The sequence below is a fragment of the Felis catus genome, chromosome F2, assembly GCF_018350175.1.
Source record: "Felis catus isolate Fca126 chromosome F2, F.catus_Fca126_mat1.0, whole genome shotgun sequence".
Lineage (NCBI taxonomy): Eukaryota > Metazoa > Chordata > Mammalia > Carnivora > Felidae > Felis > Felis catus.
Genome location: NC_058385.1, coordinates 82172771 through 82199626, shown reverse-complemented (window position 1 = coordinate 82199626; position 26856 = coordinate 82172771). Strand labels below are relative to the sequence as shown.

At 53.7% G+C, this 26856-nt stretch overlaps 1 protein-coding gene and 2 long non-coding RNA genes across 27 annotated transcripts; 1 reads left to right on the top strand and 2 right to left on the bottom strand.

Annotated features, from left to right (window-relative positions):
- Nucleotides 1-24: 24 nt before the first annotated feature.
- LOC111558577 lies at nucleotides 25-8581 on the bottom strand. 2 transcript variants are annotated; one of them, XR_006592438.1, is made up of 3 exons: nucleotides 8363-8581; nucleotides 7331-7422; nucleotides 25-948 (listed from the first exon to the last, which is right to left on the bottom strand). It is a non-coding gene; the product is annotated as an uncharacterized LOC111558577 (long non-coding RNA). The 2 variants fall into 2 exon arrangements; XR_006592439.1 differs by lacking the exon at nucleotides 25-948 and adding an exon at nucleotides 4104-4968.
- A 157-nt stretch (nucleotides 8582-8738) lies between these two features.
- LOC101088722 lies at nucleotides 8739-24451 on the top strand. Of its 24 annotated transcripts, none has more exons than XM_045049628.1 (9): nucleotides 8739-9281; nucleotides 11440-11494; nucleotides 11986-12035; nucleotides 13447-15435; nucleotides 17360-17572; nucleotides 21113-21245; nucleotides 21512-21618; nucleotides 23455-23767; nucleotides 23914-24451. In XM_045049628.1, exons 6-9 carry the CDS (start codon nucleotides 21148-21150, stop codon nucleotides 24449-24451), a joined length of 1056 nt encoding a protein of 351 aa, XP_044905563.1. In that variant the 5' UTR covers nucleotides 8739-9281; nucleotides 11440-11494; nucleotides 11986-12035; nucleotides 13447-15435; nucleotides 17360-17572; nucleotides 21113-21147. The 24 variants fall into 24 exon arrangements, 15 of the variants coding, with proteins under 15 accessions (XP_044905563.1, XP_044905562.1, XP_044905564.1 ...); XM_045049626.1 differs by lacking the exon at nucleotides 8739-9281 and having other exon boundaries at nucleotides 11327-12035; nucleotides 13447-13625; nucleotides 14841-14887; nucleotides 15304-15435; XM_045049627.1 differs by lacking the exon at nucleotides 11440-11494.
- LOC111558520 lies at nucleotides 23299-25295 on the bottom strand. The gene is made up of 2 exons (XR_002739465.2): nucleotides 25163-25295; nucleotides 23299-24913 (listed from the first exon to the last, which is right to left on the bottom strand). It is a non-coding gene; the product is annotated as an uncharacterized LOC111558520 (long non-coding RNA).
- Between the last annotated feature and the right edge of the window lie 1561 nt (nucleotides 25296-26856).

Sequence of the window (26856 nt, the reverse complement as noted above, 5' to 3'; positions counted from 1 at the left end):
ATGTATGGAACAAACCAAAGGAAATTCTGCAAACTTAATTGGGTTTATTGCCTGTACACAGGTGTGTGTGTATATGTGTATGTGCATATACGTACATACATGAAATAAATTAACCAAATCAAAGGATGATACAAACAGGAAATTACTAAAGATTAAAAGTTGACCTCAGTCATATAACAAACAAGCTGAGTGTTTGGGAAAAAACAAAGTGGATAAATCCTTGAGAGGCCCGATCAGCAGCAAGGAGAGACTGTATCAACCAGGATCCACTTCTGACTCCATGAGATGGGAACACAGTTGTTTAGCTGTGGACGTTTAGCTGTGTTTAGGGGTGAGATGTTTCTTATTTTTCCCCAGATCATCCTTCAGCAAGGGTGGTGGAGGCCCCAGGGTGTGGCCACAGGGTCTCCACTCCCAGGTTCCTCCAGTTTGCTTTCAGCCTCACAACAGAGACCAACTGTTCCTCCTCAGAGCCCATTTCTGTGTTCCAAGGAGGAAAGCAAAACATTCCCCCAGTTCCCCTAGAACTTGGTCACATGGCCACACCTGCCACAGGGAGGCCAGGAGTTCCAGCTGACACACTGTTGTTCCAAACACAACCAGGCTGTCACTCAGGACCACGAGCCGTGGCTGCCTCGGAGGGAAAACACAAGTACAGCACATTAAGAAAGGAAAAAGAACACTAACCAAGCCTCAGGGAAGATTTTACAAACTTAGAAAACACCATGAATGTCAACTGCAAGGTCTGGAGAAATGGATGTATCAAGACTTAAGTGATCAGAGTTGACCCGAGAAACGGGAGCAGACAAGAAGAGACCAATAGCACAGACTCTAAACTGCTAAAGGGGAGACAGACTCTGACAGCCTATCCAGTCTGCAGACAGCACGTGTCTCCTGTCGAGGGATGCCGGTGTCCTTGACTCAGCTTGCCGGGCTAAAACGCCAAATCTGATGAAAAGAAACCACAAGACACCGTGGATGGGTTTCATCAACAAACGTAAGCTGCAGACTTTGTTGATGGCCTGGCCCCATCCACGTGCCCCACCTGTCGTTGTCGTTGCCAAATCTCGTGGACCACCTCCTTAGTGAAGCCACGTGCTCCACGGAAAGATGGCCAGTCTCAGCCCCAGAAGGTGTAGACCACTGGTGTATAAACGAAGGGTACTGGAACCATGGCGGTGGGGGAGACACTGTCAGAGGCTGGGGATGTTAAATGTCCTGCAATGCCTGTGCACACCAGTACAGACTCACTGTCCCAAATGCCAGTAGAACATAGTGATCTGCAGAGGTCACCCTAGGACTTCAGCCAGTGATTGATCTGCGCCCATAGGCTTAGGCTGCAGTTTTGCCCAGTTGGTCAAGAGGGGAGTCTTCAGGGTACTCCCTGGAGAGGCCCATAGGAGGAAGCTGTCATTACTGGGTGCAACGCCCAGAACCGTGTGGCCATCTTGCGACCGTATGTCCGCAGACATACTGAGGGTGGCAGAGAACTGGGGCCCTGAGACTCCTCCGGTTTCCGATTTGCTGAAATAACCAATCTTCTTTTCAACCCAGTTGCCGCAAGTTGGGCTTCCTGATATTTAAAGCCAAAGGTGTTCTAACTCAACACAGATATACAACTTGAATATAAATAACAGCACATCAGGTCTGGCGGTGTGTTCATGCTTAATGCTCCATGACCAAGTAGGTCCCACATTAGGAACCCACCAGCCGGGGTGATCTCACCAACAGATGAGCAGAAGAAAAGCTATGCAGTAATCTCCATGTGGCCCCTTAAACATCTGAACAATTCAGCCACTATTCTACAAAAAATTCCAAGTAAAACGGGACTGAAAGGGACCGCCTAAATTTGATAGGCAATGCATCAAATGCAGATAATGAGTACATTACATAGTGAAATCTTGAAACCATCGACATTTAAATCAGCAACAAGATTTGAATGCCTGCTACTACCCCTATTCATCTGAGGTTTTTTGAGTTCTCAGTTAAGGAAATAATGCAGTGCAGTAAAACAAAATCATAGAGAAAGGAGACACAATTATCTTTATATTCAGAGAACATGGTTGTATAATTTGAAATACCAAGAAAATCAACTAAAAGAACTATTAAAACTGATTAGAGAATTTGGTAAGATGGCTAGTTTTTTAAATTTAAGTTTATTTTGAGAGAGTGAGTGTGAGCACAGGAGGGGCAGAGAGAGAGAGAGAATCCCAAGTGGACTCGATCTCATGAACCTCGAGATCATGACCTGGGCTGAAATCAGGGTCAATTGCTCGACTGACTGAGCCACCCAGGTGCCCCGGTGAGATATCTAGTTTTAAGCTAACTATATGTTATGGACTGAATTGTGCCCCACCCCCCCATTCATATGTTGAGGCCTGAGCCCCAATGTGACAGTGTTTAGAAGAGGGGTTTGGGGGAGGTGATTAGGGTCAGGTGAGGTTGTGAGGGTGGGGTCCCACAGCAGGATAAGTGCCCTTATAAGAAGAGACACCAGGGGCGCCTGGATGGCTCTGTCGGTTGAGTGTCTGACCTCGGCTCAGGTCATGATCTCACAGCTCATGAGTTCAAGCCCCACGTCGGGCTCTGTGCTGACAGATCAGAGCCTGGAGCCTGCTTCGGATTCTGTGCCTCCCTCTCTTTGCCCCAACCCACTCGCATTCTGTCTCTGTCTCTCTCAAAAATAAACATTAAGAAGAGACACCAGAGTTTGCCCGCTTTCTCCAGAAGGCACGCACATGGTGAGAAGGCAGTTGTGTGCAAACCAGGGAGAGAGCCCTCACCAGGAACTGAATCAGCCAGCACCTTGATCTCAGACTTCCAGCCTCCTCCAGAACTGTGAGAAAATAAACTTCTATTGTTTAAATCCCCCAGGTTGTGGTATTTTGTTATAGCAGCCTGAGCAGATTAAGACACTATATAAGGACCAAATGCTTAAAACACATAACACACATACAAACACACACAGCTAGAAACAGAAATCAGGAATATTTTCAGTCACAAATGTGACAAGACTATATGATGTCTAGGAACAAATTTAGTAAGAAAATTACATGATCTACAAGATGTATACAATTTTTACTCAGCAACTTAGAACCAGACTTCAATAGTGGACATACTGTGCACCTTGATGAAAATACGCACTACTGTAAAAATGTCCCTCTCCCTAAAGGTGGCTTAAACATTCAGTGTGAACAAGTAAAGTACCAACGATGTTAGAAGAAAAGGGGGATAATTTTAATAATCTCAGGGTTGAAGGAACATTTTACATCAAAACAGAAAATCCAGATACCATAGAGGAGAAGATTCGAAGATGGGACAATTTAAGACTTAAGTATTTCTATATAATAAAAGACATCAGGAAAAAGTCAAAAGACAAAGAAGAGATAAAAAAAAAAAAACAACCGATCCACGTGTGATAAGTGGAAGTGAGAGCCCCAAGTAAAACAGTTCCTAAAAACTGATTCAAAGAGTCAAAGGTAACCGCAGGCAAAGTGAGGAAAGGTTATGCGTCCGTCCGTGTCCAAACAGGCAAGCAGACGCCACCCTGGGTATTTCAAAAAGAGGAGACTGAACACAGCCACCGGTCCGAAGCTATGGGACAGAGTGGGGGTGCTGAGGTAGAAGGTGGGGCGCCCCAGAGCCCACAGGCCGCGGGTTCCAGGACCCCATGTCCGGCCGATGACTCACCAAAACAAACCGCAGAGTAACACGTCTGTGGGGGGAAACCCCACATTAGCATTTTAAAAAGAAAGACAAGGAAGAACGCTCCAAATACACCTCCTTGGGGAGCCGGCAGAATCCGCAGCTGAGTCTGGCTTCCTCAGGCCCCCGGGCTCAGGGAGATGACGGGTCTTCTCCTTACACACATCTGTATTATTGGACTTCTCTGAGCAAGAATGTACTACTGTGCTTTTGAAGTCAAAAAAAAAAAAAAAGATGGGGTGCCTGGGTGGCTCAGTGGCTTAGGGGTCTTGACTTTAGCTGAGGTCATGATCTCATGGCTCATGGGTTCGAGCCCTGCGTCAGGCTCTGCACGGACAGCTGGGAGCCTGGAGCCTGCTTCGGATTCTGTGCCTCCCTCTCTCTCTGCCCCTCCCCCGCTCGCACTCCGTCTCTCTCTCTCTCTCTCTCTCTCTCTCTCTCTCAAAAATAAATAAAAAATTAAAAAAAAAAAAAGACTAGAAGGTAAATGAAAGCATGGAAAGTGAGGAAGTGGAAACTTTTGGTGTGAAAAGGCAGGCAAATGGCGTTGGTCATTAGTGGAGGGGGACGCGGGCCACCACGGGGGTTTTCCACGGATGGGGGCAGGAAGTGCTGAGGGAGTCTGCCTCACACCCGGGTACAGATACTTGGCAAATACGAGCCCAGTGGACTCTTGATGTGAACATGAACGTTCGGACTCGCAGGCCGGGAGGAAACTCAGGCTCCTTCTTGAGCTTCTGCAAGTCCCAAATGAGGACCGGGCTGTCCGGAAACGCAACGGCCCTACAGCAGGAAGTTGAACGCTGGACCCTCGCAGGGTCTGGCAACTTCTGCACACACCAGCCCGTCTCCTGGGAGGGCCTGGCCATGGGAGATGCCGTAAGTGAACTACAAATGCGATCGGGATGTAGTGGAGAAATACGATGAAATCAGCCAGCTGTTCTAGAAAACCCTCACCTGGCCTGGACTGGGCTGCTTCGATGAGTGTCTCTCCCCTAGCAGGTGCTGAAAATTTTGGGTTTGGGTTTTTTTGGTTCGATCTCGAATGACAAACAAGTGGTGGCACTTAAGTGACTTTCTTTCCTGTCCCCGAGTCTCAATTAGGTGGCAGTGCTGCCGCTGTTTGTTTACATTTGCATTTTTCCAGAATGGGAGGCGGAGGAGTCAGGCTTTGGAGGCACAGGATTGGGCAGAGCCGGACAGTTTAATTACGCGTGTATGTGTTCGCAGTCGTGGCCGAGACTCTGGAGTGTGGGTGTGCACCTGCACTCGGAGAGCACACGACATAAATTGAAAAACAAATAACAGTAAAGCACGAAAAGAACATGATATACTGCCGTGCGTGCGCCGCTTGTCTGTGACAAATGAAGTAACAGGCTGCGTGGGACCACAGGAAGCCTTAATCAATGGCAGTAATAGCCACCGATGCATCAGCGGTGGGGGGGTCGCCGAGGGAGGCTGGCGAAGAATCAACAGAACGTGAAAAATGAATTGTTTGTAAATACTATCAACAATTTTGTGTTTGTGAGAGAGCCATTCATCATTTGGAAACCACCCTTAGTAAAAGATGCACCTGGCTTCCTGGTGAGACGGTGCCATCAATCCCACCCGAGTCGCGGGGCCAGCTCAGGGCTGTCAAAGGCCCCAGAGAACAGACACACGTATTTATTCTTATTTGAAGACACATTGAGAGGCGGTTGGAGGAGAGCGGGAAGAGCCACTGAGGACCGGCTTGCAGTGGGCACAGTATAAAAAGCCCTTTGGGAACCGAGAGAACTGAAAGTCCCCTTCTTCGGGGTGCCTTGGTGAGAGGGGGCTCTGTGGGCACTGAATGCCCACCACACTCTAGAATCTTCACAGGCTACGTCTCTGCCCTTTCCCTTCTGGACATAAAGGTGCTGGGAGTGCACACGGGGAGGGAGGGAGAAGTCACGTTCTGGGCAAGGAAGGTGGCTTGCCTGCCGGCCTCTGAGGAACGGGCACTTTTGGGGGATGAGGCCCAAGGAAAGCGGGGCGACAAATTATTGTTCTCGTAAACTTGGCAGAGCGGCCTGGCTCCACGGGCATTGTTCTGACCACTGTGGGGAACTTTCGTCCTCAGAACAGCGCAAGCGAGACCCCCGGGGCTGGCCCCGAGCATTGCCTTAGGTAGTTGGCATTTACTGGTCTGACCACAGGCCGGCAGCGGGAAGCACCTGTAGGTCTCCCGCCACTGAGCCCTCGCCACAACCCTCTGCAGGGGATCCTACTGCTGAAGAGCCACCTTGGGCCGGGAGGAGCTCTGGAGGGGCAGAGGACAGGAGGGGGGCAGGCTGCTGAGCTGGAGCCTGGGGGTGAGGCTGCGGGCAAGCCCCGTGTGGGCATCTGTGCTGTGCAGTCACCAGAAAACAGTCCTGGGCAGAGGGCCGGCTGGTTCACCACAGGGTCAGCAAGAGGGGCTGCCGGGACCGAGCCCAAAGTCAGCCAGCGACGGACGCCTCGTCTCATGCGGGTTGAGGGATGAGGCCAGTGGAGACCTGGCCAGGAGACCTCTAAGAGGGGTGTGGACAAAAGGCTGCTCTGAGCGAGATCAAAAGCGAGCTGAAGGAGAGGAAGTGGACACAGGGAATGAACCCATGTCCGGGAGTTCTACTGTAGCGGGAGCACAGGACTGGCGTGACACCGGGTCATAGGGTCGGGGTGGGCCATATGGCCGGCCGGCCTTTCACACAAGTACCGACTGTCTAACCATAGCACAGAAGGCAGAGGAAAGGGGGACACAGGCCTGGCACGTGCGGGGTTGGGAGGGTACAGGGGCTCCCCGTGGACTGTTTCTATGTGTTGCTGGTAGAGGGAGCAAGGTCCCCCACTAACCGTGGGCTTGGGCGGGGCGGGGGGAGGCAGAGGAGTAGCAGGGGGGTAGGGCTCTGTGGGTGGGTGGTTTGCAGGGGTGAGAGGGCACGGGCCGGCCAAATGTTGCCCTGGATAATGACTGTGCCACACTGATAACTCGTGACATGTAGGGAAAAAACCCTTAATTCCAAAAACTGTGATTCATTTTGTGACCTAAGCCAGAAAGATTCACATTCTAGATGGAGCTTACTCTGCTGTCACTGCTGAATACCTCATCGTCAGATAGTTTGGGAAATAATTTATAAAATATTTTTGACATCTGCCCAGCCAGTCAACTGACAACAAGGCGTTTACCCCAAACCTGGGACCACCTAGACATAGCCACCCTCAAAAATATACATCATCAGAAAATATGCATCATTTATTTACCAAGCAAAAAAGGGGGCATTATTCAGTGGAACCAAAGCTTCCTTCTCCCTGAAAACCTGTTTCTATTTTCCACGTATGACTAATTTTTAATCTTAGTGACTGAGCGGTAATGCCATTGTCACTGATGCTGACAATGGGGTTTTTTAAGAAGCATATGATAGATGTTGCCTTCATGGTATCCTTTTTTGGTTATTGTTCCTGTGGCGCTCTGAATAGAATGAGTTCAGCCTCCGTGGGGCCCGAGCAAATCCAGGCACAATTGTAGATTAGATGCCATCTTTATGCAAAGCTTTGGGGGCACACACTCGGCTGGCAGCGTGAGGCCAGCTACACGACAGAAGGCTTCTGTCTGGCCATTACTCACCAAAGCAGGAAAACAGCTATTTACTCAACGTCCATTTGTTCAGAAGGCAGGAAAGCGGCATCTTTAATCGTCTCGAACAAAGGCACTAGAACCTATAAAACAATCAAACGGTAACGCAAAAGAAACCTGTCCCAGCCTCCTCCGTATTTTTTCAGGTGGTTTCCCGTGACGGGGGTCTCAGGGTCAGAAGACCGCCCTGGTCTGCCAGCCGCGCAACCGGAACCCTGAGCAGCGCCCTCAGCTCCTAGTTTCCACCTCCCTCCATCCTGGGCTGGCCACCTCGCTTCGGTCTCCCACGGGACCTCAGTTTCCCGCAGGCCTCCCTGCCCGGTGCGCCGTCTGCCCACTAAGGCCCAGTGACCTCTCAAATGCTAACGTTAGGATATTGTTATATGCTCCCGGACCCGCTGGTGCGCCCATACTCCTACACAGACACACACGCCACCCTGCGCAGCCCTTCCCCTGCAGGCACGTACAGGTGCATCCGCCCAGGCCTTGCATTTTTAGCACCGGCTGTTCCCCTGCGCGCCTTCCTTCCACAGTCACGTGTGAGCGCCTTCGCTAGGGCCCCTCTGGGCCCAGGAGTCCGTGCCCCATCGGAGGATGAGTGGGGGCCAGCTAACCCTGGGGGCGTCGTCTCCGTCCTCCCCAAGCCCCCTGCACCGACCAGCTCGTCAATACCCCAGGGCCTGGCCTCGCCGCCTCCGGGGCTGCTCCCTTGCCCGTGCTTCCCGGGCCCACCTCCCAAACCAAGCATTTGCACAAAGGCCGTGCTCCTGAGGGAACCCGGCCTCCCCTTGCACGCCCGGCGCGTGGGCGCACCCACAAGAAGCACCCCATCATCCGCCGGCCCCGGCTGTGCCCTGTGCACACAGCTCCCCGTCCGCCAGGCGTCCGCCGTCGCCTCTCCGGGCGGCCTCCCCACACTCAGTCGACCCCGCTGTGTGTTTGGGGTGCTCCCCTCCTCCCAAACCCCGCAGAACACGCTCATCTGCCTCCCCGCCCCAGTTGGCGGCCCGGCGCCCAGCACACCTCGCTCCTGTCACGCGCCCACCGCACCACGTGGGCCCTGGCCACCGACAGCGCCTCTGTGAGCTTTTCTCCAACACTTTCCCATTTGGCGTTCAATCGGCCAAAGCCCCGCGTCGTCTGCGCTCCTTGAGTGTCTGAAGCCGAGCGCTCGCGGGGCGGAAGGCGTGAGGCTCCGCCGCAGGCCTCTCCCGTGCTGCCCACCGACGCGCGCACGCGCCCGCCCGCCTTCCCAGAGGCCCCCCGCGGCAGCGCGAGGCGTGGCACGTGGCGGCGGTAGGGGGCGGGGGATGGCAGCTGCGCACGCGCAGAGCTGAACGTCGTGGCTGCGCTGCCCCGGGAGTGTGTCCGGTCGTTTTGGGGGGGGGGGGGGGAATCCGGGAACCCGGAAGAGCCGCAGGGGCGGTGGGACCCGGTCCGTGGCCGCAAAGGGGCCCAGAGGAGGCCCGGCCATGGCCTCAGCGAGCTGTTCCTGTTGCTGACCCCGTTCCTCTCGGTGACCCGGCCGTGCCCTCCGTGACCGTGCTCCCCTCTCGCACGTGCTCCTTCTGTTCTGCGAGCTGCCCTGCCCGCCCGGCCTCCTGCTCCGGCCCGGCCCTTGCCCCGCGCCACGCCCACCGCGCAGGGAAAGCGCCTGGGCCAGCCCTGGTGGGGTGGGGGAGGGACATCCCGCTTGTCCCCAAGGGCTGTCCTCTCTCTTGGGGAGATGCTGTGGATGCGCTCACCCCTCCCCCCCCCACCCCATTCCTCTACGCTAAAGGCTTCCTGCCCAGCTCCCGGCCTACCTTAGGGGGCTCCTCACCGCCTGCCTTCAGACCTGCCCTCCTCTTCGTCACTTTGCTGGTAACACCCCGGAATCTTGTAACACCTTGAGTTTACAGGGTTTTTTTCCCTTTTCTTTCAGTCTGATGCGTCTAAATCGGTAAGTTCTCCGCTAGAGTTGGCAAACGGGCTCTTCGCGGTGGAGTGTATGCCTGCATTCCCAGGACTTGGTTGTAATATTTCTTTAAAAAAATTTTTTTTAAACATTTATTCATTTTTGAGAGTGAGAGAGACAGAGCATGAGCGGGGGAGGGGCAGAGAGAGAGAGAGAGAGGGAGACAGAATCCGAAGCAGACTGCGGGCTCTGAGCTGTCAGTACAGAGCCCGGCGCGAGGCTTGAACTCACAGACCGTGAGAGCATGACCTGAGCTGAAGTCAGACACTTAACAGACTGAGCCACACAGGCTCCCCAAGACTTGGTTGCAATATTTAAAACTACAAGCGTGAGGGGGCCCTCGGGCGGCTGAGTTGGTTAAGCGTCCAACTTCGGCTCAGGTCATCAACTTGCTTTCGTGGGTTTGAGCCCCATTGGGCTCTGTGCTGACAGCTCAGAGCCTGGAGTCTACTTGGGATTCTGTGTCTCCCTCTCTCTCTGCCCCTCCCCCACTCGCTCGCTCTCGCTCGCGCACTCTCTCTCTCTCTCCCAAAAATAAACGTTAAAAAATTTTAAGCAAAACATGACCATGAAGACATATAACCCCCCAGGAAAATGCTCAGGACCTGTTAACTGAAACTGTTCCTAGACAGATTAATATAGTAACGGGGGTCAAGATCGAATGCCATCCGTGGACTGTCGGGTCCAATACAGACCTTGTGGGCGGCGTGTCTTTGCTCTTCTCTTGGCTGCGGGCTGACGTGAGGTTGCTGTTGCTGTGTTTTAGGTGTAGACTCAGCTGTACACACCATGGGCTCCGGGCATGACAGGTCATCGGACGTCAGGGCCACGTCAGCTGGCCCTCAGAGCCGACCTGTTGCTTGCCCTGGGGCCTTACACGATGCAGCCCAGCCTTGTGTGTTTTCTTACAGTTACATTACAGATGAAGGCGGGGCCATGGGAGATGGTCACGATTCCAAGCTGTCCGGGTGAAAGATAAAGTTGCCCTCATGAGATAACAGAATAGTTTTGGGAAGAAAAGGTGGCCTTTGCTGGGCAGGTTGTGATTTTTGTTCACAAGCTGGCTTGGCTCTGGTAGTAGTTTAGTCTGATCGAGCCCCCCCTGCAGTGTCGAGAATGGGACCGGGGCAGCGTGTGCACACAGACACGCACAGGCCGCCTGGAGCAAGGGCTTTGGTGTCAGACTGGAGAAGGAGACGGAGGAGGTGATCTTATCACTTCTCCGTGCAGTTTCAGTTTCTTCCCATCAAAGACATTGTTTCAACGTTGGCTTTGCGTTTCTCCCCTTGGGAGTCGCGTTGAAAGATTTCTTTGATTAAAGGAAGGAGAGAATACTGAACAGATGAAGCTAGAAACTCAAAGAAGTAGAAAGAAAAGGAACCAAACCCCCCAAATCAGGGAAGATGGGGGGAACACCAGATTTGAGTCTTTTATTTGCTGTTACTATTTCATTTTTAAAGGCACAGTCTTCAGTATGTTACATTTTTTTATTTGGGTAACCCCTGGGCCTTTCTTAGTTTGCATGTCATTTTGATCAATCTAAAACTAGGTACTTTGTGTTCGCTTAAAGTTCGTTTATTTCAAATTTCATAAGGTGCGCTGCTTTTCTGTGTTGTGGGTTGGGATTGGAATCAGTCCTAGGAGGGGTGGGAGTGGTTATTTGCCAGTGTGAACCCTTTTTCGTGAGTTCTGAGGACCGGCAGCCACGGTCACCTGGACCTGATCTCACGTCCCAGGCGCCATATTTGGTCTTCCCAGGGGCCACATTGGTGATGGTCCGCTTAGTGTTTTAACAGAAGTTCTAACTATTTATCATGATCCGGAAATGTTCCCAGTAAATGAATGTTATCTGTGGCTTGTAGCAGTGCTTGGAAAAAAGTACATTCTAGGGGCGCCTGGGTGGCTCAGTCGGTTGAGCATACGACTTCGGCTCAGGTCATGATCTCACGGTTTGTGAGTTTAAGCCCCTCATCGGGCTCTGTGCTGACAGCTCAGAGCCTGGAACCTGCTTCAGATTCTGTGTCTCCCTCTCTCTGCCCCTCCCCCACTAGTGCTCTCCTTCTCTCTATCTCTCTTTCACTCTCTGTCTCACTCTCTCAAAAATAAACATTAAAAATAAACTTTTTTTTTAACTAAAAAAAAGAAACCACGTTCTCCATTTGGAAAGAAAATCCAGGCCAAGAAAATGGTATTATCAGGTAGGGTTTGTTCTCAGTCCCTTTCCTCTGTGGAGGGGGGCTATAGGGATTGTGAGGGGAATGAGGTAGGTGCAGTCAAAGGGGTCCTCAGTGTGGCCTTGGCAATGGAGTTGAGACCTGCACTCCCTGAGTTTACTGAGGCCTTGCTTTGACTCAAGCAGAAGTCAGAATCCAGTGGGATATAGAACACTTGGTAACGACCGCTGCTTGGGGACTGGGTGTCAGTGCCTTGCACATTCACGTGACAGCTGAGACAGAGGCCTGAGGTCCAGCCCTCTCTTGGCTGCCCTTGGCCCTTTGTAGGGTTTTTGTTTTAAATAAATGATGTTGTCACAGTTTAATTGTGAACTTGGCAACAATGTAGCCCCATCTTTTTCAAGACTAAAACCAAAAATGGTTTAAAAGGCACTAGGTGTCGTTGTTGCTGGCTTTCCTTTACCTCTCCTATCTGTTTTCTCCCTCTTTCCTGTGTCGGATGATGGTGTAAATAGCTCCCTTTGTCCAGTGGAACAAAGAAAAAAACCTGATGGAAAAGACTGAGGTAGGTTTTGCTTTTGAAAAGCGTGGTGCTGTAATGAATACAGGGCTCCGTGACGGGATTTGTGTATCGCTTCATGGGGAAGGGAATGATGTTTTATATTTTTTATTTATTTATTTATTTATTTTAAATTTTTTTTTTCAACGTTTATTTATTTTTGGGACAGAGAGAGACAGAGCATGAACGGGGGAGGGGCAGAGAGAGAGGGAGACACAGAATGGGAAACAGGCTCCAGGCTCTGAGCCGTCAGCCCAGAGCCCGACGCGGGGCTCGAACTCACGGACCGCGAGATCGTGACCTGGCTGAAGTCGGATGCTTAACCGACTGCGCCACCCAGGCGCCCCTTATTTATTTTTTTAATGTTATTTTTGAGAGAGAGAGAGAGAGAGAGAGGGAGAGAGAGAGAGAGACAGGCATGAGTGGGGGAGGGGCAGAGAGAGGGAGACACAGAATCCGAAGCAGGCTCCAGGCTCTGAGCTGTCAGCACAGAACCCAACACGGGGCTCGAACCCACAAACCATGAGATCATGACCTGAGCTGAAGTCTGACACTTAACTGACTGAGCCCTTCAGGCACCCCTGGAATGAAGTTTTAGAATCAGGTAGTTTGACTTGTGTTGTTCTAAATACATTCCCATTTTTTAAAAATCATTTTTATGATTTTTATGATTTTAAAATCATTTTAAATGATTTTAAATGTTTGTTTATTTTTTAGACAGAAGGAGACAGTGCGAGTGGGGCAGGGGCAGAGAGAGAGGGAGACACAGAGTCCGAAACAGGCTCCAGGCTCCGAGCTGTCAGCACAGAGCGGGGCTTGAACCCACGAACCGCGAGATCATGACCTGAGCCGAAGTCGGACGCTTAGTCGACTGAGCCCCCCGGGCGCCACAATACATTTCCGTTTTTGAATGCAGCGCCTGGCCTTGGAATTCAGGAGCCGTTTAACGTGATGTTCTCCCTGAGCAGTGTCAAGTTGCATCTCCTAGTTTTCTGTAATCTGTCCTGGGGAGGAGACGGGCCGTTCCCTTCATGGTCTGCCATTTGCTGCTTCAACCGTGTCCACACCGTGAGCGGCCTGGCCACCTCTCAGAGGACATGCGGGTGTGGTGGCCCGCACGGCCAGGCTGCTGATTTGTCCAGGTTGCAGGAACTGGGATTGTTACGCTGAAATGATCCAAATGCTAAACGTTGCTGAAATTGCACAAAGATGCCTGGCTGGCCAAACGGAAATGCGTGTGGCCCACATGTAGCTCACGGGCCACGGTGTTCGGCCGCTTGCTGCGCGTGGACGTGGGATTTCTCTCTGTGCCTCATGTTCTGTCCCGACTCTTCTTGTTCTCTCGTGGAAAATGGCAGAAAGTTCTGGAAACCTTCATTTTGTGCTGCTTTTAATTGTGATAAAATTTACATAACAGAAAATTCATCATTTGAACCATCTGAAAGTCTCCAGTTCCACGGCAGGAAGCACATCTGCAGTCTGGTGTCACGACCGCCTCCGCCTGGTTCCGGAACCCCGTGTTACCCGGAACAGAAACCCCACACTCCTCTCCCCCGCCACCAGCTCCTGACAACCACTTGCCAGCTTTCTGTTTCTGTGAGTTTGCCTGTTCTGGATATTTTACAGAGTGGATCGTACGATACTTGTCCTTTCGTGTCCACGTTCTTTCGCTTGCCGTGTGTTCGCGATTCGCCCACGGTGCAGCGTAGATCAGTACCCTGTTCCTTTTCGTGGCTGAGAATATACCACTTTTCACTTTCCCGTTCATCTGTTGAGGAGCGTCTGGACTGTTCGTCCTCTGGGCTCTTGTGGACGTTACTGCCGTGAACATTCACGTACAGGTGTTTCTTTGGACACCATGAGGTGGAGTTGTGGGTCCCGTGGTGATTCTGCATTTGCCTCACGGAGGAGGCATGACGGGAGGACTCCCCTCCATGACGGGAGGAGCTGCCCGGCTGTTCCCTAAAGTGGTTCCACCAGTTTTCATTCCTACCAACGGTGTGCAAGGAACTGTTTTCTCTACACCCTTGACAGCCCTTGTCATTTTCTGTCTTTTTCGTTCCCGCCATCCCACCGGATGTGTAGTTCGGGGAGCGGAGGAGTGGCTGTGTATGCCTGGCTCGTGTTTGGCGGGCGACCTGGTGCCGGGTCTCCCCCGACGCGGCCCCACTGGCGCGCGTGTTTGGGTGGCAGTGAGGTGATGCCCTGTCACCTGCGCCGGCCATTGCACCTGGTCCTCTCTCTGTCTGGTCTGGGGTCTGTTTCTGTATATATTTTCTCACTCTGATTATTTCTTTAAAAGTTACTTTTGAAGGAGCGTTTTCTAAACCGATGCCTTCCTGGCAGGCATAGTGTTGATGGATCACTTTGCTGTCACTCCTCCTGAAGCCCCAGGAGGTGGGGACGGAGCCGCTTGTGTGGCTTCCCTCTTTGTGCTTCGCCTGGGGCTGTGCTCATAGACTTGCTCTTTACCAGACATGAGTAAAAAGAGAACAAAGTCCATTGGAAAGATTGGAGACTTCTACAAGAGTTTGAATCTTTCCCTCTGTTTTTGAAACGGCAGCTTGCTGAGTGAGCCGCAGATCCATATATTTATGTATCAGTTTGTGTTTTGTTTTTACTTTTTATTTTTGAGAGAGAGAGAGCACGAGTGGGGGAGAGGGGCAGAGGGAGAAAAACAGAATCCCAAACAGGCGTGATGGGAGGCTTGATCCCATGACCCTGGTGCATCATGACCTGAGCTGAGATCAAGAGTCAGACGCTCAACTGAGCCACCCGGGCGCCCTCAATTTGTGTTTTCGGTCGGCACAGACTACCAAGCCAGTGAAGATAAAAAGCCATCCGGGAAAAAAAGCCACGTAAGCATCCTGAAGCGTGATTCTGGTGGCCAAGTTTATAAGCGTCACACGGGGCATGATGGTGATTCTTGCGAATACGAGAAGGCAGGGGATGAACTTAGTAGAGACTTCTTCGTGAAGTAAATGGGTGGAGCCCGGATGGGGGTAAGGAACGGTGTTTGTGCCTGGGGTGGCGGAGCCTGGGGGTGCCGTGCCGATGAAGCCGGAGTTTGGTCGGGCCACCCCTGGCAACGGCCACGAGGGCTCAGACACAAGCCGTTTTCCGAGGCCGCAGCAACACACAGCCTCGGCTCGTGTGGCGCGCTGACAGGGGCGCTGTGTCCCGTCGGGTGCGGTGGGCACTGCGGGGTGGCGGTGGGCACTGCGGGGTGGCGTGTGCTCTCTGGACCCCTGTCCCTCCCTGTGAGCTCCAGCAGGTGGCCCGCCGGTGTGTTCCCTGTGTTCTGGGGCCGGGGTGCAGGAGGCCCTCAGTGGACATGAGGTGGTCCCCGAGGACGGAGCCCTGCAGGCAGTGCCGCACAGCATCCACGGAGAGAGCACCACGGCAGGTAGACGCAAGGCAGGGATGGGGTGAAAATGAAAAGCAAACGAGAAATCATAGGCCAAGCATCGGGAAGGAAAGGGCCGCAAGAGCTTGAGGAGGAGCCCTGGAGCAGGGCCTCGACCTGACGGGGCGGAGGGCAGCGCGGAGGAGGCGCGGTGCGGGGGGCCCTTCTCTGGGAGTGAGGGAGTGAGGAGCTGACCGCTGCTTGCCGGAAGAGCGGTAGAGATCGCGGGGAGGAGTGGGACAGGTGGGAGGAGGGCGGAGGAGGGGTACAGGAGGGGTGGTGGGGGGAGGCGGGGCGGGGCGAGGGAGGAGCGCTGGGGTGGGGGCGGGGGGGGGCAAGGTGGCGGGGGGGGGAGGGGCGGGATGGGGCGGGGCTGAGGGGAGGTGGGGGCGTGGCGAGGGAGGAGCGCTGGGAGGGGCGGGGCGGAGGGGAGGTGGGGCGCGGCGAGGGAGGAGCTCTGGGAGGGGGCGGGGTGGGGCGTTGCGTGGGTGCGGAGCACTCTCAACGTCCAGTGGAGGGAACCCTACCTGCCGGCGGTAGGGCTGTGGGGAGGCGTGAGGGATAACTACAGAATGTTCTAGTGGAGGCGCCGCTCTTGAAATGAAGGTTTTGTGGCTCTCCTGGGTTGGGTCGGCCCGGTGGCGTGCACCGCCATCCCGCAGTGGCGCGTGAGCTCGCAGGAGGGCGACAACAGCGTCACCGGCCAGGCGAGGTACAAGGGGCTGTGGATGGACTGCGTCACGCAGGGCACCGGCGTGTTGAGCTGCAGGATCGGCCACACAGGCCACCTGATGGCGGCGTCCCGGGGGCTGGGCTTCCTGGCCACGCTCGGACACGATGGGCACGAGGTGTGCAAGCTGCAGGGGAGAGGACCAAGTGAAGAAGGCCCGGGTAGCCATGACGGGAGGCATTATTTTCATCGTGAAAGGCCCTGCTGCCTCCAACAGGACAGCTTGTTCTGGCGTGGCCACCAGATTGTCACAGACTTTTTTTTTTTTTTTTTGAGAGAGAGAGAGAGGGCAGGGGAGGGGTAGAGGGAGAGGAAGAGAGAGAAGCTTAAGCAGGCCGCAAGGCTAACACAGGCTCGATCTCAGGACCATGAGATCATGACCTGAGCTGAAATCAAGAGTCAGGTGCTTAGGGGCACCTGGGTGGCTCAGTCGACTGAGCGTCTGACTTTGGCTCAGGTCATGATCTCGCATTCGAGTCCTGTGTCAGGCCCTGTGCTGACAGCTCAGAGCCTGGAGCCTGCTTCGGATTCTGTGTCTCCCTCTCTCTCTGCCCCTCCCCCCACCCACATTCTGTCTCTCTCTCTCTCAAAAATAAGTAAACACCAAAAAAAACCCTTTTTTAAAAAAGAGTCAGATGATTAAGTGAGTCACCCGGGCACCCCTGTCACAGACTTTTATAAAACCGGTGCCCCCCATGAATGTTAGGTACAAGCTTCATCCTGCTGTCTTCATTGGCTGGGTGGGGTCTGCCCTGGTCGTTCTGGGAGGTGCGCTGCTCACTTGCTCCTGTTCCGGGAGTGACAGCAAAGATGGGTACCGGGTACCGCGCTCCTACCCTAAACGCAACTCTGCCATGCGGTATGTGTGAGCTGGGACCCCCTGGCCCGGCCTGGCAGCCTATGGTGTGCCCAGCGGGTACCTGAAATGACCTGGGGCAGAGCCCAGCCCGTGGGCAGGGTGCGGAGCAGAAGCCTCGTCACCCCTGCCCTGCACACCATGTATAGTGCCCCGGGGGGGTTGGGTGAGGGAGACACAAAGAGGAGAGGCTGTGCTTTTTATACAGGAATAAAAAGGTATGTTTTGGGGGGAAAATGGAGTGTAGGTACCGGCGAACCACCACTGATGCACCTGTTCCGTGGCTGCATTGCTTCTGGCCAGTCCTTGATGAGCTCCGTCCTGTTACGATCTTTCAGTGAGGAAAGCACAGTACACACGATAACACAGGACACAATTCACAATACAAGAAGAAGGGACTTGCTGAAGGTCACATGGCCACTAAGCAGAGGATCAGACGGCGGCTGCCAGCAGCCACGTGTGGCTTTGAACCCGAGATGTGGCCGGTCTCCATGGAGCTGCGTCGTGGGCGTAAAATGCATGCTGACTTCGAAGACTCACTAGGATACAAAGTATGAACTAATGCATCAGTTTTTTATGTTGATGACACATTGAGATGACATTGTTTTGGGTATATTGTTTAAAGTTAAGCATGTTTTAAAAATCCCATTCACATTCTTTTGGCTTCTAGACCATTTAGAATCCACATATGGCTGTCACGTTTGTGCTGGGCGCACCGACTCACACCCCGTGAAGGTGGGCGGGGGGCCCTAGTGCAGCCGTGGCCTTCGGGGTCCCAGCAGTCTCCGTGTCTCTTGGTATGGGCTCTCGCCTTCAGCAGCTGTTTGGGGGACATGACATAAATATCCTGAGCCTTGTTTCTTTCATCTGCGGAGCAGGGTCAAGCGTGAGGGTGCATGTGAAGGGCTGTGGGGAGTGAAGGGTGTCTTTCGGTGTGCGATCGATTGCCTTTCCCTGACGGCTGAAGACGTTGATCTTTTCATGAGCTTGTTGGCCATTTGTACATCATCTTTGGAGAAATGTCTGTTCAGATTCTTTGCCCATTTTTCATCAGCTTGTCATTGTGGAGACGTAATAGTTACATGTTTTGGACACTAGACTCTTGCCAGATAAGGGATTTGCAAACAAAAGCCCTGTGAGTTTATTCCTGGACTCAGTTTTACTCCGTTGATCTGTGTGTGTGCGTCCTGATGCCAGCACCACGCTGCCTCGACTACCGAAGCCTTGTAGTGTGTTGCGAGGTCAGAATGTGTGGGTCCTCCGACTTTTTTTCTCTCAAGATTAGTTTGGCTCTTCTGGGCATCTTGTATCTGGGTTGTCAGTTTCTTCAACGATTTGGGGATTTGGGTGAGGAGTGGGTCACATCTGCAGATTGCTTTGGGGAGTGCCGCCCTCTTAGCACAATGAAGTCCTTCCACCCCATGAACGTGGGATGAGTTTCCATTTGTTTAGACCTTCTTTGGTTTCTTTCGCCAGTGTTCTGTAGCTCTCAGTGTGTAAGTCTTTTGCTTCCTTGGTTAAATTCATTCCATTCATAGATATTTTCTTGTTTGGTGATATTGGAAGTTGAGCTGGTTCCTAATTTTCTAGTTGGGTTGTTTGTTATAGGCGTAAAGAGACAAAACCAACATTCATGTGTTGACCTTTGTACCCTGAAACTGGGTTGAATTCACTTACTAGTTCTAATAATGTTCTGATAGATGTCTTTGGGTTTTCTATGTACACCATCATGCCACCTGCAGAGAGAGTTTACTTCTTCCTTTCCAACTTGGATACCTTTTATATCATTTTCTTGCCTCTGTGCTCTTTGGTGAGTGTGATTATTTTTTTATCACGAGTGTGTGGGATTTTGGCAGGTGCCTTTTCTGCGTCTGTTTAGAGATCTCACGGCTTTTGTCCTGCCACACTGTCATTCGTAGTCTGAACTTGAAAGCACAGTGACCTCAGCATTCTGATGATGGAATGGTGGGCCTTTGCTAGAACTGACTTCCGGGTTTTAGAAGGATGGCAGGGGAGAATGTGTGCCAACCTTAAATACGCCTGGCACACGGTGGGCTTGCGTGTCCGGCCAGTGGCTGCATGGCTCCTTCTGAATGGTGACCGCCGCCAGGGCCTGCCTAGGTGCTGAGAGGCAGCTGCACAGCCGTGTGCCACAGCTTCCAGACGATAGGTGTCAGTGGGGACGGCAGAGCTGGAGGTTGCTGAGGGTGTGCAGGTGGGCTCGCATCCACGGTGAGACCGGGCGTGCCGTGCGCTCTTGGCATGGACACCCGCACGTGTGCTCTCGCTGAGGTCAGTTGCCCGGGAGGCTACCGCGTTTTATGGGAAAGCATTGGACCGTGAGTGTACAACCAAAGAAGTTTCCCAAAATAACTTCTTCAGCACCTGGCTGAAGGAGGTGGTGCAGGTGGCCGTGGCAGCCGTCCTGGACCCACCACACCCAGGCTGGGTGCCATTGGCTGCTGCCTCTCACAGCCTCTTGACCTCTGAGGCCACCCGGTTTTCTCAGGAAGGCCTAGTGGTCTTTCGACGTCCCCCTGCCTGGCCACTGTTTTTCAGGGGCACTGGAGAGGCAGTCAGAGGGCGTGGGGCCACCTTGCTTCAGGTGCACCTGTGAGGGTGGCCACGGCTGCCACAGAGCGGGGGATCGCAGGAGCCCAGGGGGGGCACTTTCTGGCCCCCGGAAAACGGAAAGCTTTGGCGGGAAGCTCTTTGAAGATAAGGTGCTACGTTAAGTCTTTATTTCTTTTCTCATTAAAAAATATTGAGTTATGTGTGGGTCAGCACTAACCTGGGCATCCAGCTGAATCACATTTTCTGTATGTGCTCGCCCATGGGACTCCCCCAGAGAAAGAACATTCTGGACCTGTTCCCAGGCTTCCTTCGGCAGGACACCTGTGTGGCTCTGTCCCTGGATTGCTGACCACTGCATGGTGGTGTCCTCCACTGCGTGAACACACGTGACTCTGTTTCCCTGTTGGCATTCAGACCACCAGCCTGAACAAGCACCTCAGGACACGGTGGACAGACAGCCTGACCGCCAAAGAGCTCCGTATCCGCAAGGCCAGCGTCTCTCTGCAGGAGCAGCTGTGGGCGCTGAGCAGAGGGGAGCACGTCCCCACCCTCAAAGGAGAAGGTGTCCTGGCTGTGCGCTGGTGCACGGCTGCTTGGTCCGGGGGAGGATGCTGCACGGCCAGCGTCCAGGGAAGGAGTGGAGCCTGTCTGGCCTGAGGGGACCGTCCACGATCGAGCCGAGTAGGAAGGGTCGGGATGTGCCTGTCTCAGCTGAGTGGCCAGCGGGACCCCAGGCCTGGTCGCCATGCCTCCCTGCGGGTCCTGCTGCTCCCGGGCGCCTCTGCTCAGCACCCCCTCCCCCATCGTGTCAGTCTTGCAGCCGCACAGCCTGGCCTCTCAGCACCGTTGTTTCTGAAGTGCTGCCACCCCCTCTGCGTGTCCTTCCCGAGCGCCAGCCATAATCCAAAGACGGCGGGGTGGCGGGAAGTCCGGGAACGCGTTGGAGAGAACGCAGAGTGCTGGCCTGATGGGTGTGAGGCGGTGTCTCACTGTGGGTTTGATTCGCACCTCCCTGGTGGTTAATGATGCTGGGCATCTTTTCTGTGCTTATTGGCCATTTGTCGGTCTTTTTGGAGAAATGTCTCTTCAGATTCTTTGTGCATTTTTTAAGTTTATTTTTTGAGAGAGCAGGAGCAGGAGAGGGGCAGAGAGAGAGGGGGACAGAGGATCCGAAACAGGCTCCAGGCTCCACGCTGACAACAGAGAGCCCGACACGGGGCTTGAACCCATGAACCGCGAGATCATGACCTGAGCCGAAGTCAGACACTTAACCGACTGAGTCCCCCGGGTGCCCCATTTTTGTGCACTTTTCAGCTGGGATGTCGTTTCACTGTTGATCTGTAAGGGCTCATTCTTCATTCTGGGTACAAGTCTCTTTTCAAACGTATGATTTGAAAATACTTTCTCTTATTCTGTGGGTTGCCTTTTCACTTCCTTGATAGTATCCTTTGAAGCACAAATTTTTAAAATTTTGATGAAGCCAATTAATCTTTTTTTGTTGTTGTTTATTCTTTTAGGTGTGGTGCTTAATAGCTTTGCCTAACCCAGGGCCATGAAGATATATCCCCAGTTTCTTACAAGTTTTATAGTTTCAATGCTTAAGTGGAGGTTATTGATACATTTCGAGTTAACTTCTGTATGTGGTGTGAGGTAAGGCTCCAGCTCCGTTCTTTTGCACGTGCACGTGCAGCTGTCTCAACCCCGTTTGCTGGAAACACTCTCCTCTCTCCACTGAGGGTCGTGGCCCCTGCTGAGGGCCAGGTGGCTACATGTAGGTGTTTGGGTCACTTCCGGACCCTAGTCCTGTGCACGTTTATCCGTGTGTGTGTTTTCATGCCAGTGCCACAATGTCTTGATTCTTGTAAGTTTTGAAGTCAGTAAGTGTGCGTTCTCCAACTTTGCTTTTCTCTTTAAAGGTTCTTTTGGCTCTTCGGGGTCGCTGAAGTGTCACCTGAACTTGAGGGTTCAGCCAGCTGGGATTCTGATAGGGATTGCCTTGAATCTGATCGATTCGGGAAGTATTGTAAGTATTTTCATTTTTGCTGCTGTTGTAAATGGAATTGTTTTCTTGATTTCATTTTTTGGGATGTTTGTTGCCAGCTCTGTTGGGGTCCCCAAGACCACCCTAGTTCAGTGACTCACTAGGAGGCCTCCCGGGACCTGGAGCCACTAAGATGGGTTGTGGCGAAAGGAAAAAGGCACGGAGCTCGGAGAGACCAGCTGTGAGCTTCCGGTGCCCTGGGTTCGCAGGCCGGCCCAGATAACTCAGGTGTAGCTGTTTGGTTTCCGAGATGGTCACGGCCCCCACCCCACGTTCGCTTTCATTGTTACAGATTTGGAGCTCGTGTTCAGTCATCATGACTTGGCATTTCCTCAGTCACCCTTGTTTCTCCCCCAGACCCTTTCGTCTGGGTTTTGTGCACGGGGGACAAAAGCATGTCCACAGAAAAACATTCCCAGGGCTTGGGCAGGACAGAGTGCTCAATTTCCACAGAAGTTCTAAACGTGCGTGGGTCTCTTCTTCTGCTGACCCAGGGAGCGGCTGCATCTGACAGTCCCCCGCCCGACTGCGTGTGTGCAGCAGCAGGGGCAGCTGAGATGGAGGCCGGCGCTCCCTCCCCCTCTGCACAGTGCACTTACCTGCAAAGTCCAAGGTCGAAAGGCGAGACGTGTGGAGGCCGTGCCCACCTGCTCTGGCAGATGTGCAAGACTCTGGTGGGGATGCACTCAGGCTGTGTCCGGAGCACACAGCCCGTCACACTTGATCTCTGTTGGCCCCTCCAGAACACAGGCCTTCTCCTGTGGGCTTGTCCAGCCGCAGCCCTGACGTTTGTGCAGTTTAGCACCCCACGCGCTGGTGGCCTGAATCTGCATCGTCCCCGGGTCTGAGGCCCGCCTGGGGCCTTCTGTCAGCCCCGTTCTGCTGAGGCCGAAACTCCCACAGCCACTAGTGTCTGGTCTCTGCTTGGGGGCCAGTCCAGACAAGACCTTTGAGTTAGGATCCCAAGCGGACGGGCGGCTTACCTTCCACGGCGGCACAGCAGAGACCCTGTGAGTCCAAGCACAAGGCTTTCCCCGGCCCTCATTAGCGTCTGTCCAGAGGTCAGAACCCGCCTGCTCACAGAGACACGCCTCAGGCCAGAGAGTCACCGCCAAGCTCTCATCAGCCGCCCCACCAGCTTGTCAGATTCAAGTGTGTCTCCGTTTGCAGGGCGCACCTGTGTCCCCAGAGGCTCCAGTAGGGGAAACGATGGTAAAAAGCCATCATTTAGGGAGACTCGAGTTTCCAATACTCGGAGCTTAGATTCTGACCCTCCCACTGGCTGCACGACACAAGGCTGTGGGGTTCCACTAATGTTTTTTCTTGGCACTTTTTCTGAGTGGGATGATCCCTTTAGCATTTATGAAGTTACCAGCTTTTAACGTTTTGTATCAATATTTTACTACACAGGTGGATGCAGTAGCCACAAAATAAAGTCATTAAAAAAATTCCATTTTTTTTTTTAATGTTTGTTTATTTTTGAGAGAGAGAGAGAGAGAGCGTGAGCAGGGGAGGGGCAGAGAGAGAGGAAGACACAGAATCCAAAGCCGGCTCCAGGCTCTGAGCTGTCAGCACAGAGCCCAACACGGGGCTCGAACTCGGGAATGGCACGATCATGACGTGAGCCGAAGTCGGCGCTTAACTGAATGAGCCACCCGGATGCCCCAAAATTCCATTTTTTTCTTACTGAAAATTTACTCACACCCCTAACAGTTACGGTCTTTCCAGGGCTAACCTTACAGCTTCTGGGAAGATCCCAGCTGGAATAGGAGGGGGGGGGGGGACGCAGCAGCAGTCTTATCTAAAACTTTGTTCCAGGCCAGGGACCTGATCTAACATTCCTTCTCCCACTCGGAGAGAAGGGCAGTGCACACTTTGAACGTTTTCGGCCCATCCGAGCCCCACTCTTGGGAATTCGGGACGCTTCCTCCCACCCACCTGGAGAAGAGGAGCCCAAGCATCACCTGCGTGGCACTGTCCCCCTCCCGGTAGCCAGGGGACCCAAGCCCGCTCTCCTGGGACTGGATCTGTCATTTCCGGGTCCCACAGGTAACTTGTACCCTCACTACAAACAGCAGCTCAGCCAGTGTTTCACGCCACGGACGATTTCACGGCCACCCGGGCACCAGAGGTATGTCACACCTCACCCCTTCATCCTTCCTTTGCAAAATAAGGCTCTCCACACGAGTCGGTGGGTCTGAGCGCTAGGGAATCCCGCTTTTACAGCCACCCTGTCAAGGGTCCCCAGGAGCACTTCTCACTGTGGTGATTCTGCAGGAGCCCAGGACTCGGCACAGAGTCACAGCCACGACCTCCTGCAGCGAGACGATACAAAGCAAACTCAGCAACGGGAAGAGATGTGCCAGCTTGCGGAGTCGCACGGGACGTGATCTGCAACGACACGCGTGGGACACCGTCCACCAGGACGCTCGCTGGACGCTCGGCCCCCGGAGCGTTCGCAGGGCCGGGCACAGAGGCGCCCTCCGCCTGGCACGCACCAAACTTCCGGACGCCCAGAAGGAAAGCGGGCGTTCGGCGTAAAGTGCGTGCGTGTGGACACTCCGGGCCCGGGGAGCCCTCTTACCAGCCAGGGCGGCGCGGTGCGGCCCTGGGGGCACGGCCTCTCCAGGGCGGTCAGGCCGGTCGTGCTGCCCCCCTGCCCGCCTCACGGGTCCGGCGGCTGGCAGCGCTGCTTCTCTCCCTTGTTAGCGCTAGTGCTGTTCTGGCGGGTTCCCCGGGACTTAGAAGCACGTCACCTGCAAACGGTTACTTCTTCCTTTCCAGTCTGGTGCCTTTATTCCTTTCTCTCGTCTGAGCGCTCTGGCTGGGCCTCCTGCTCGGTGTCCACCCAGGCGGCCGAGTCCCGTTCCGGAGGCCGCTGCCAGCGCCGGCTCTCTCAGATGACGTTTACCGAGTGGAGGACGTCCCTTTCTGTTCCTAGTTTGCCCAGATTTAGGATTTCGTGGAAGGGGGCTGGATTTTGGCAGATGTTTTTCGTGCGTCTCCTGAGGTGCCGTGTATTTCTTTTTCCCGTTGGTAGGGTGTGTTCCGTTCACTGCCTGTCCGGGGCTAAGCCATTCTCGCGTCCTTGGGACGAGTCCTATTTGGTCGTGGTGTAGCCTTTCTTATATATTGTTGGATTTGGTTTACTAGTGTTGTCTGGAGAATTTTTGCTTCTTATTAACAGCGGATACTGGCCCACGGTTTTCTTGTGATGTCTTTGGTTTTAGTACCAGGGTAATGCTGGTCTCGGAGTTGGGAAGTATTCTTTCCTTTTCTGTTTTGTGAAAATTTGTGAAGCATTAGTGTTCATTCTTAAAAAATTTTTTTAAATGTTTATTTTTGAGAGAGAGAGAGAGAGAGAGAGAGAGCGAGCGCATGCACACAAGTAGGAGAGGGGCAGAGAGAGGGGAAGACCCAGAATAGGAAGCAGGCTCCAGGCTCTGAGCTGTCAGCACAGAGCCCGATGTGGGGCTTGAACCCACGAACCGCGAGATCATGACCTGAGTCGAAGTCAGACGCCTACCCGACTGAGTCCCCAGGGGTCCTGGTGTTGCTTCTTTAGCGTGTTTTGTAGAATTCGCCAGTGAAGTCATCTGGGCCTGGGCTTTTCTTTGTGGGAAGTTTTTAAATTGCCGATTCATCCTCCTTACTTGTGATAGGCCTTTTGGATTTTCCATTTCTTCCTGCATCAGTTTTGGTGGTTCGCATCTGTTCAGCTAGTCCCTCTCTCCTGGACTATCTAACTTGTCGGCATACTTGCTCCTGGTTTGCCCTTCTCACCCTTCCTGTTTCTGTACCGAAGTGTTCCCTTTATTCTCCGTTGCCATGGCTGTGGTTCTAGAAGCTTTCTCACTGTGACGAGTGTCCTCACAGGCAGAGGGGAGTTTCTCATAGTGGGATGTGTGTAAGGAAGGCCAAGTGATTAGACCACAGGACATTCATCTGAATAAGGCTGCATGCGCTCCTGACCTCCGGATCCCCAGAGGCAGCTGCTGGAGGCTTCTAGTCTGCCCCCTCCTCCCTCTGTTCTCCCCCCAATGCCTTCTGTCCTCCCTCTGCCCTCGGGCACCTTGGCATTTTCACCTGTGCTGTCCTGGCAGTCGTCCCAGAGCAGCCCCTGGACACGGAGCCCACACTCCTCAACTGCCTGGGGACAGATGCCCACTTGCCAAGCTGCTCTGCCGGTGTCTCTTCACACCGCTCCGGCAGCACGTCCACTCGTACCCACGTCCAGGCGCATTTGAATGTGAGTTCCTGGAAGGAGGACTGGGGTTGAAGCCCATGTGCACCGCTGTCGTCTGCCCTGTGCCATCCCAGGGCCGCGTGTACCCAGCATCTCTCAAGGAGTATGGAGCAGGGTAAGGGGGCCTTAGTTGCCACACGTTTGATTTTCTTGTAAAAGGTGGAACAGGGTGGGAGGTGCCTGGGCGGCTCAGTCGGTTGAGCTCAGGTCATGATTTCGGGGTTCATGTGTTCATCCCCACATCGGGCTGGCTGCTGTCAGTGCAGAGCCTGCTTCAGATTCTCTGTCTCTGTCTCTCTGCACCTCCCCCGCTCAGACTCTCTCTCAAAAATCACACACACACACACACACACACACACACACACACACACACACACAAGGTGGAAGGGGGCTGAGCATCTTCTCAAGCGTGGAAAGGCTTTTCTGTTTGCCCCTTTGCCTGTCGTGTTTCAGATGCCTGCACTGTCCCTTTCTGTGAAGTCAAGTCTGGAATGACTCTCCCTCCATCCTGTGGAGGGCTCTTTGGTGGCGCAGGCAGTGGCCCTGCGGCCCCGGGGCTTCACCCTCCACTCTGGGAGGGCGGCAGCGAGGGAGGCACGTGGGCTGACGCCTTACCTGGCCGGTGGGCAGGCCAGGGGCCAGTTTGGGAAGCGTGGCCCTTCTTTCGCCAGATTCCTACAGAAGCTGGGGGAGCGGCTCACGAGACTGAGCGTGCAGGCCACAGACAAGGAGGGAAAGCAGGCGGCCTGGGTCAGCGTCGTCTGGGTTCCCGGGCACCCACGGTCAGCACAGGCCCTTCGTAGGATGGGCACCTCTCTGACTAGCATGCCTGTGACACCAAGTCCCCTGTCACCTGTCTTCCTTCCCCGAGAACTGTGGAACAGTATAAGGCCAGAAGGGGGACAGGGAGCCCCGTGTGGCGTGGTGACCCTGAGCATCAGGCTGCCTGTGTCCCCCCACCCACGAGGCGCTCA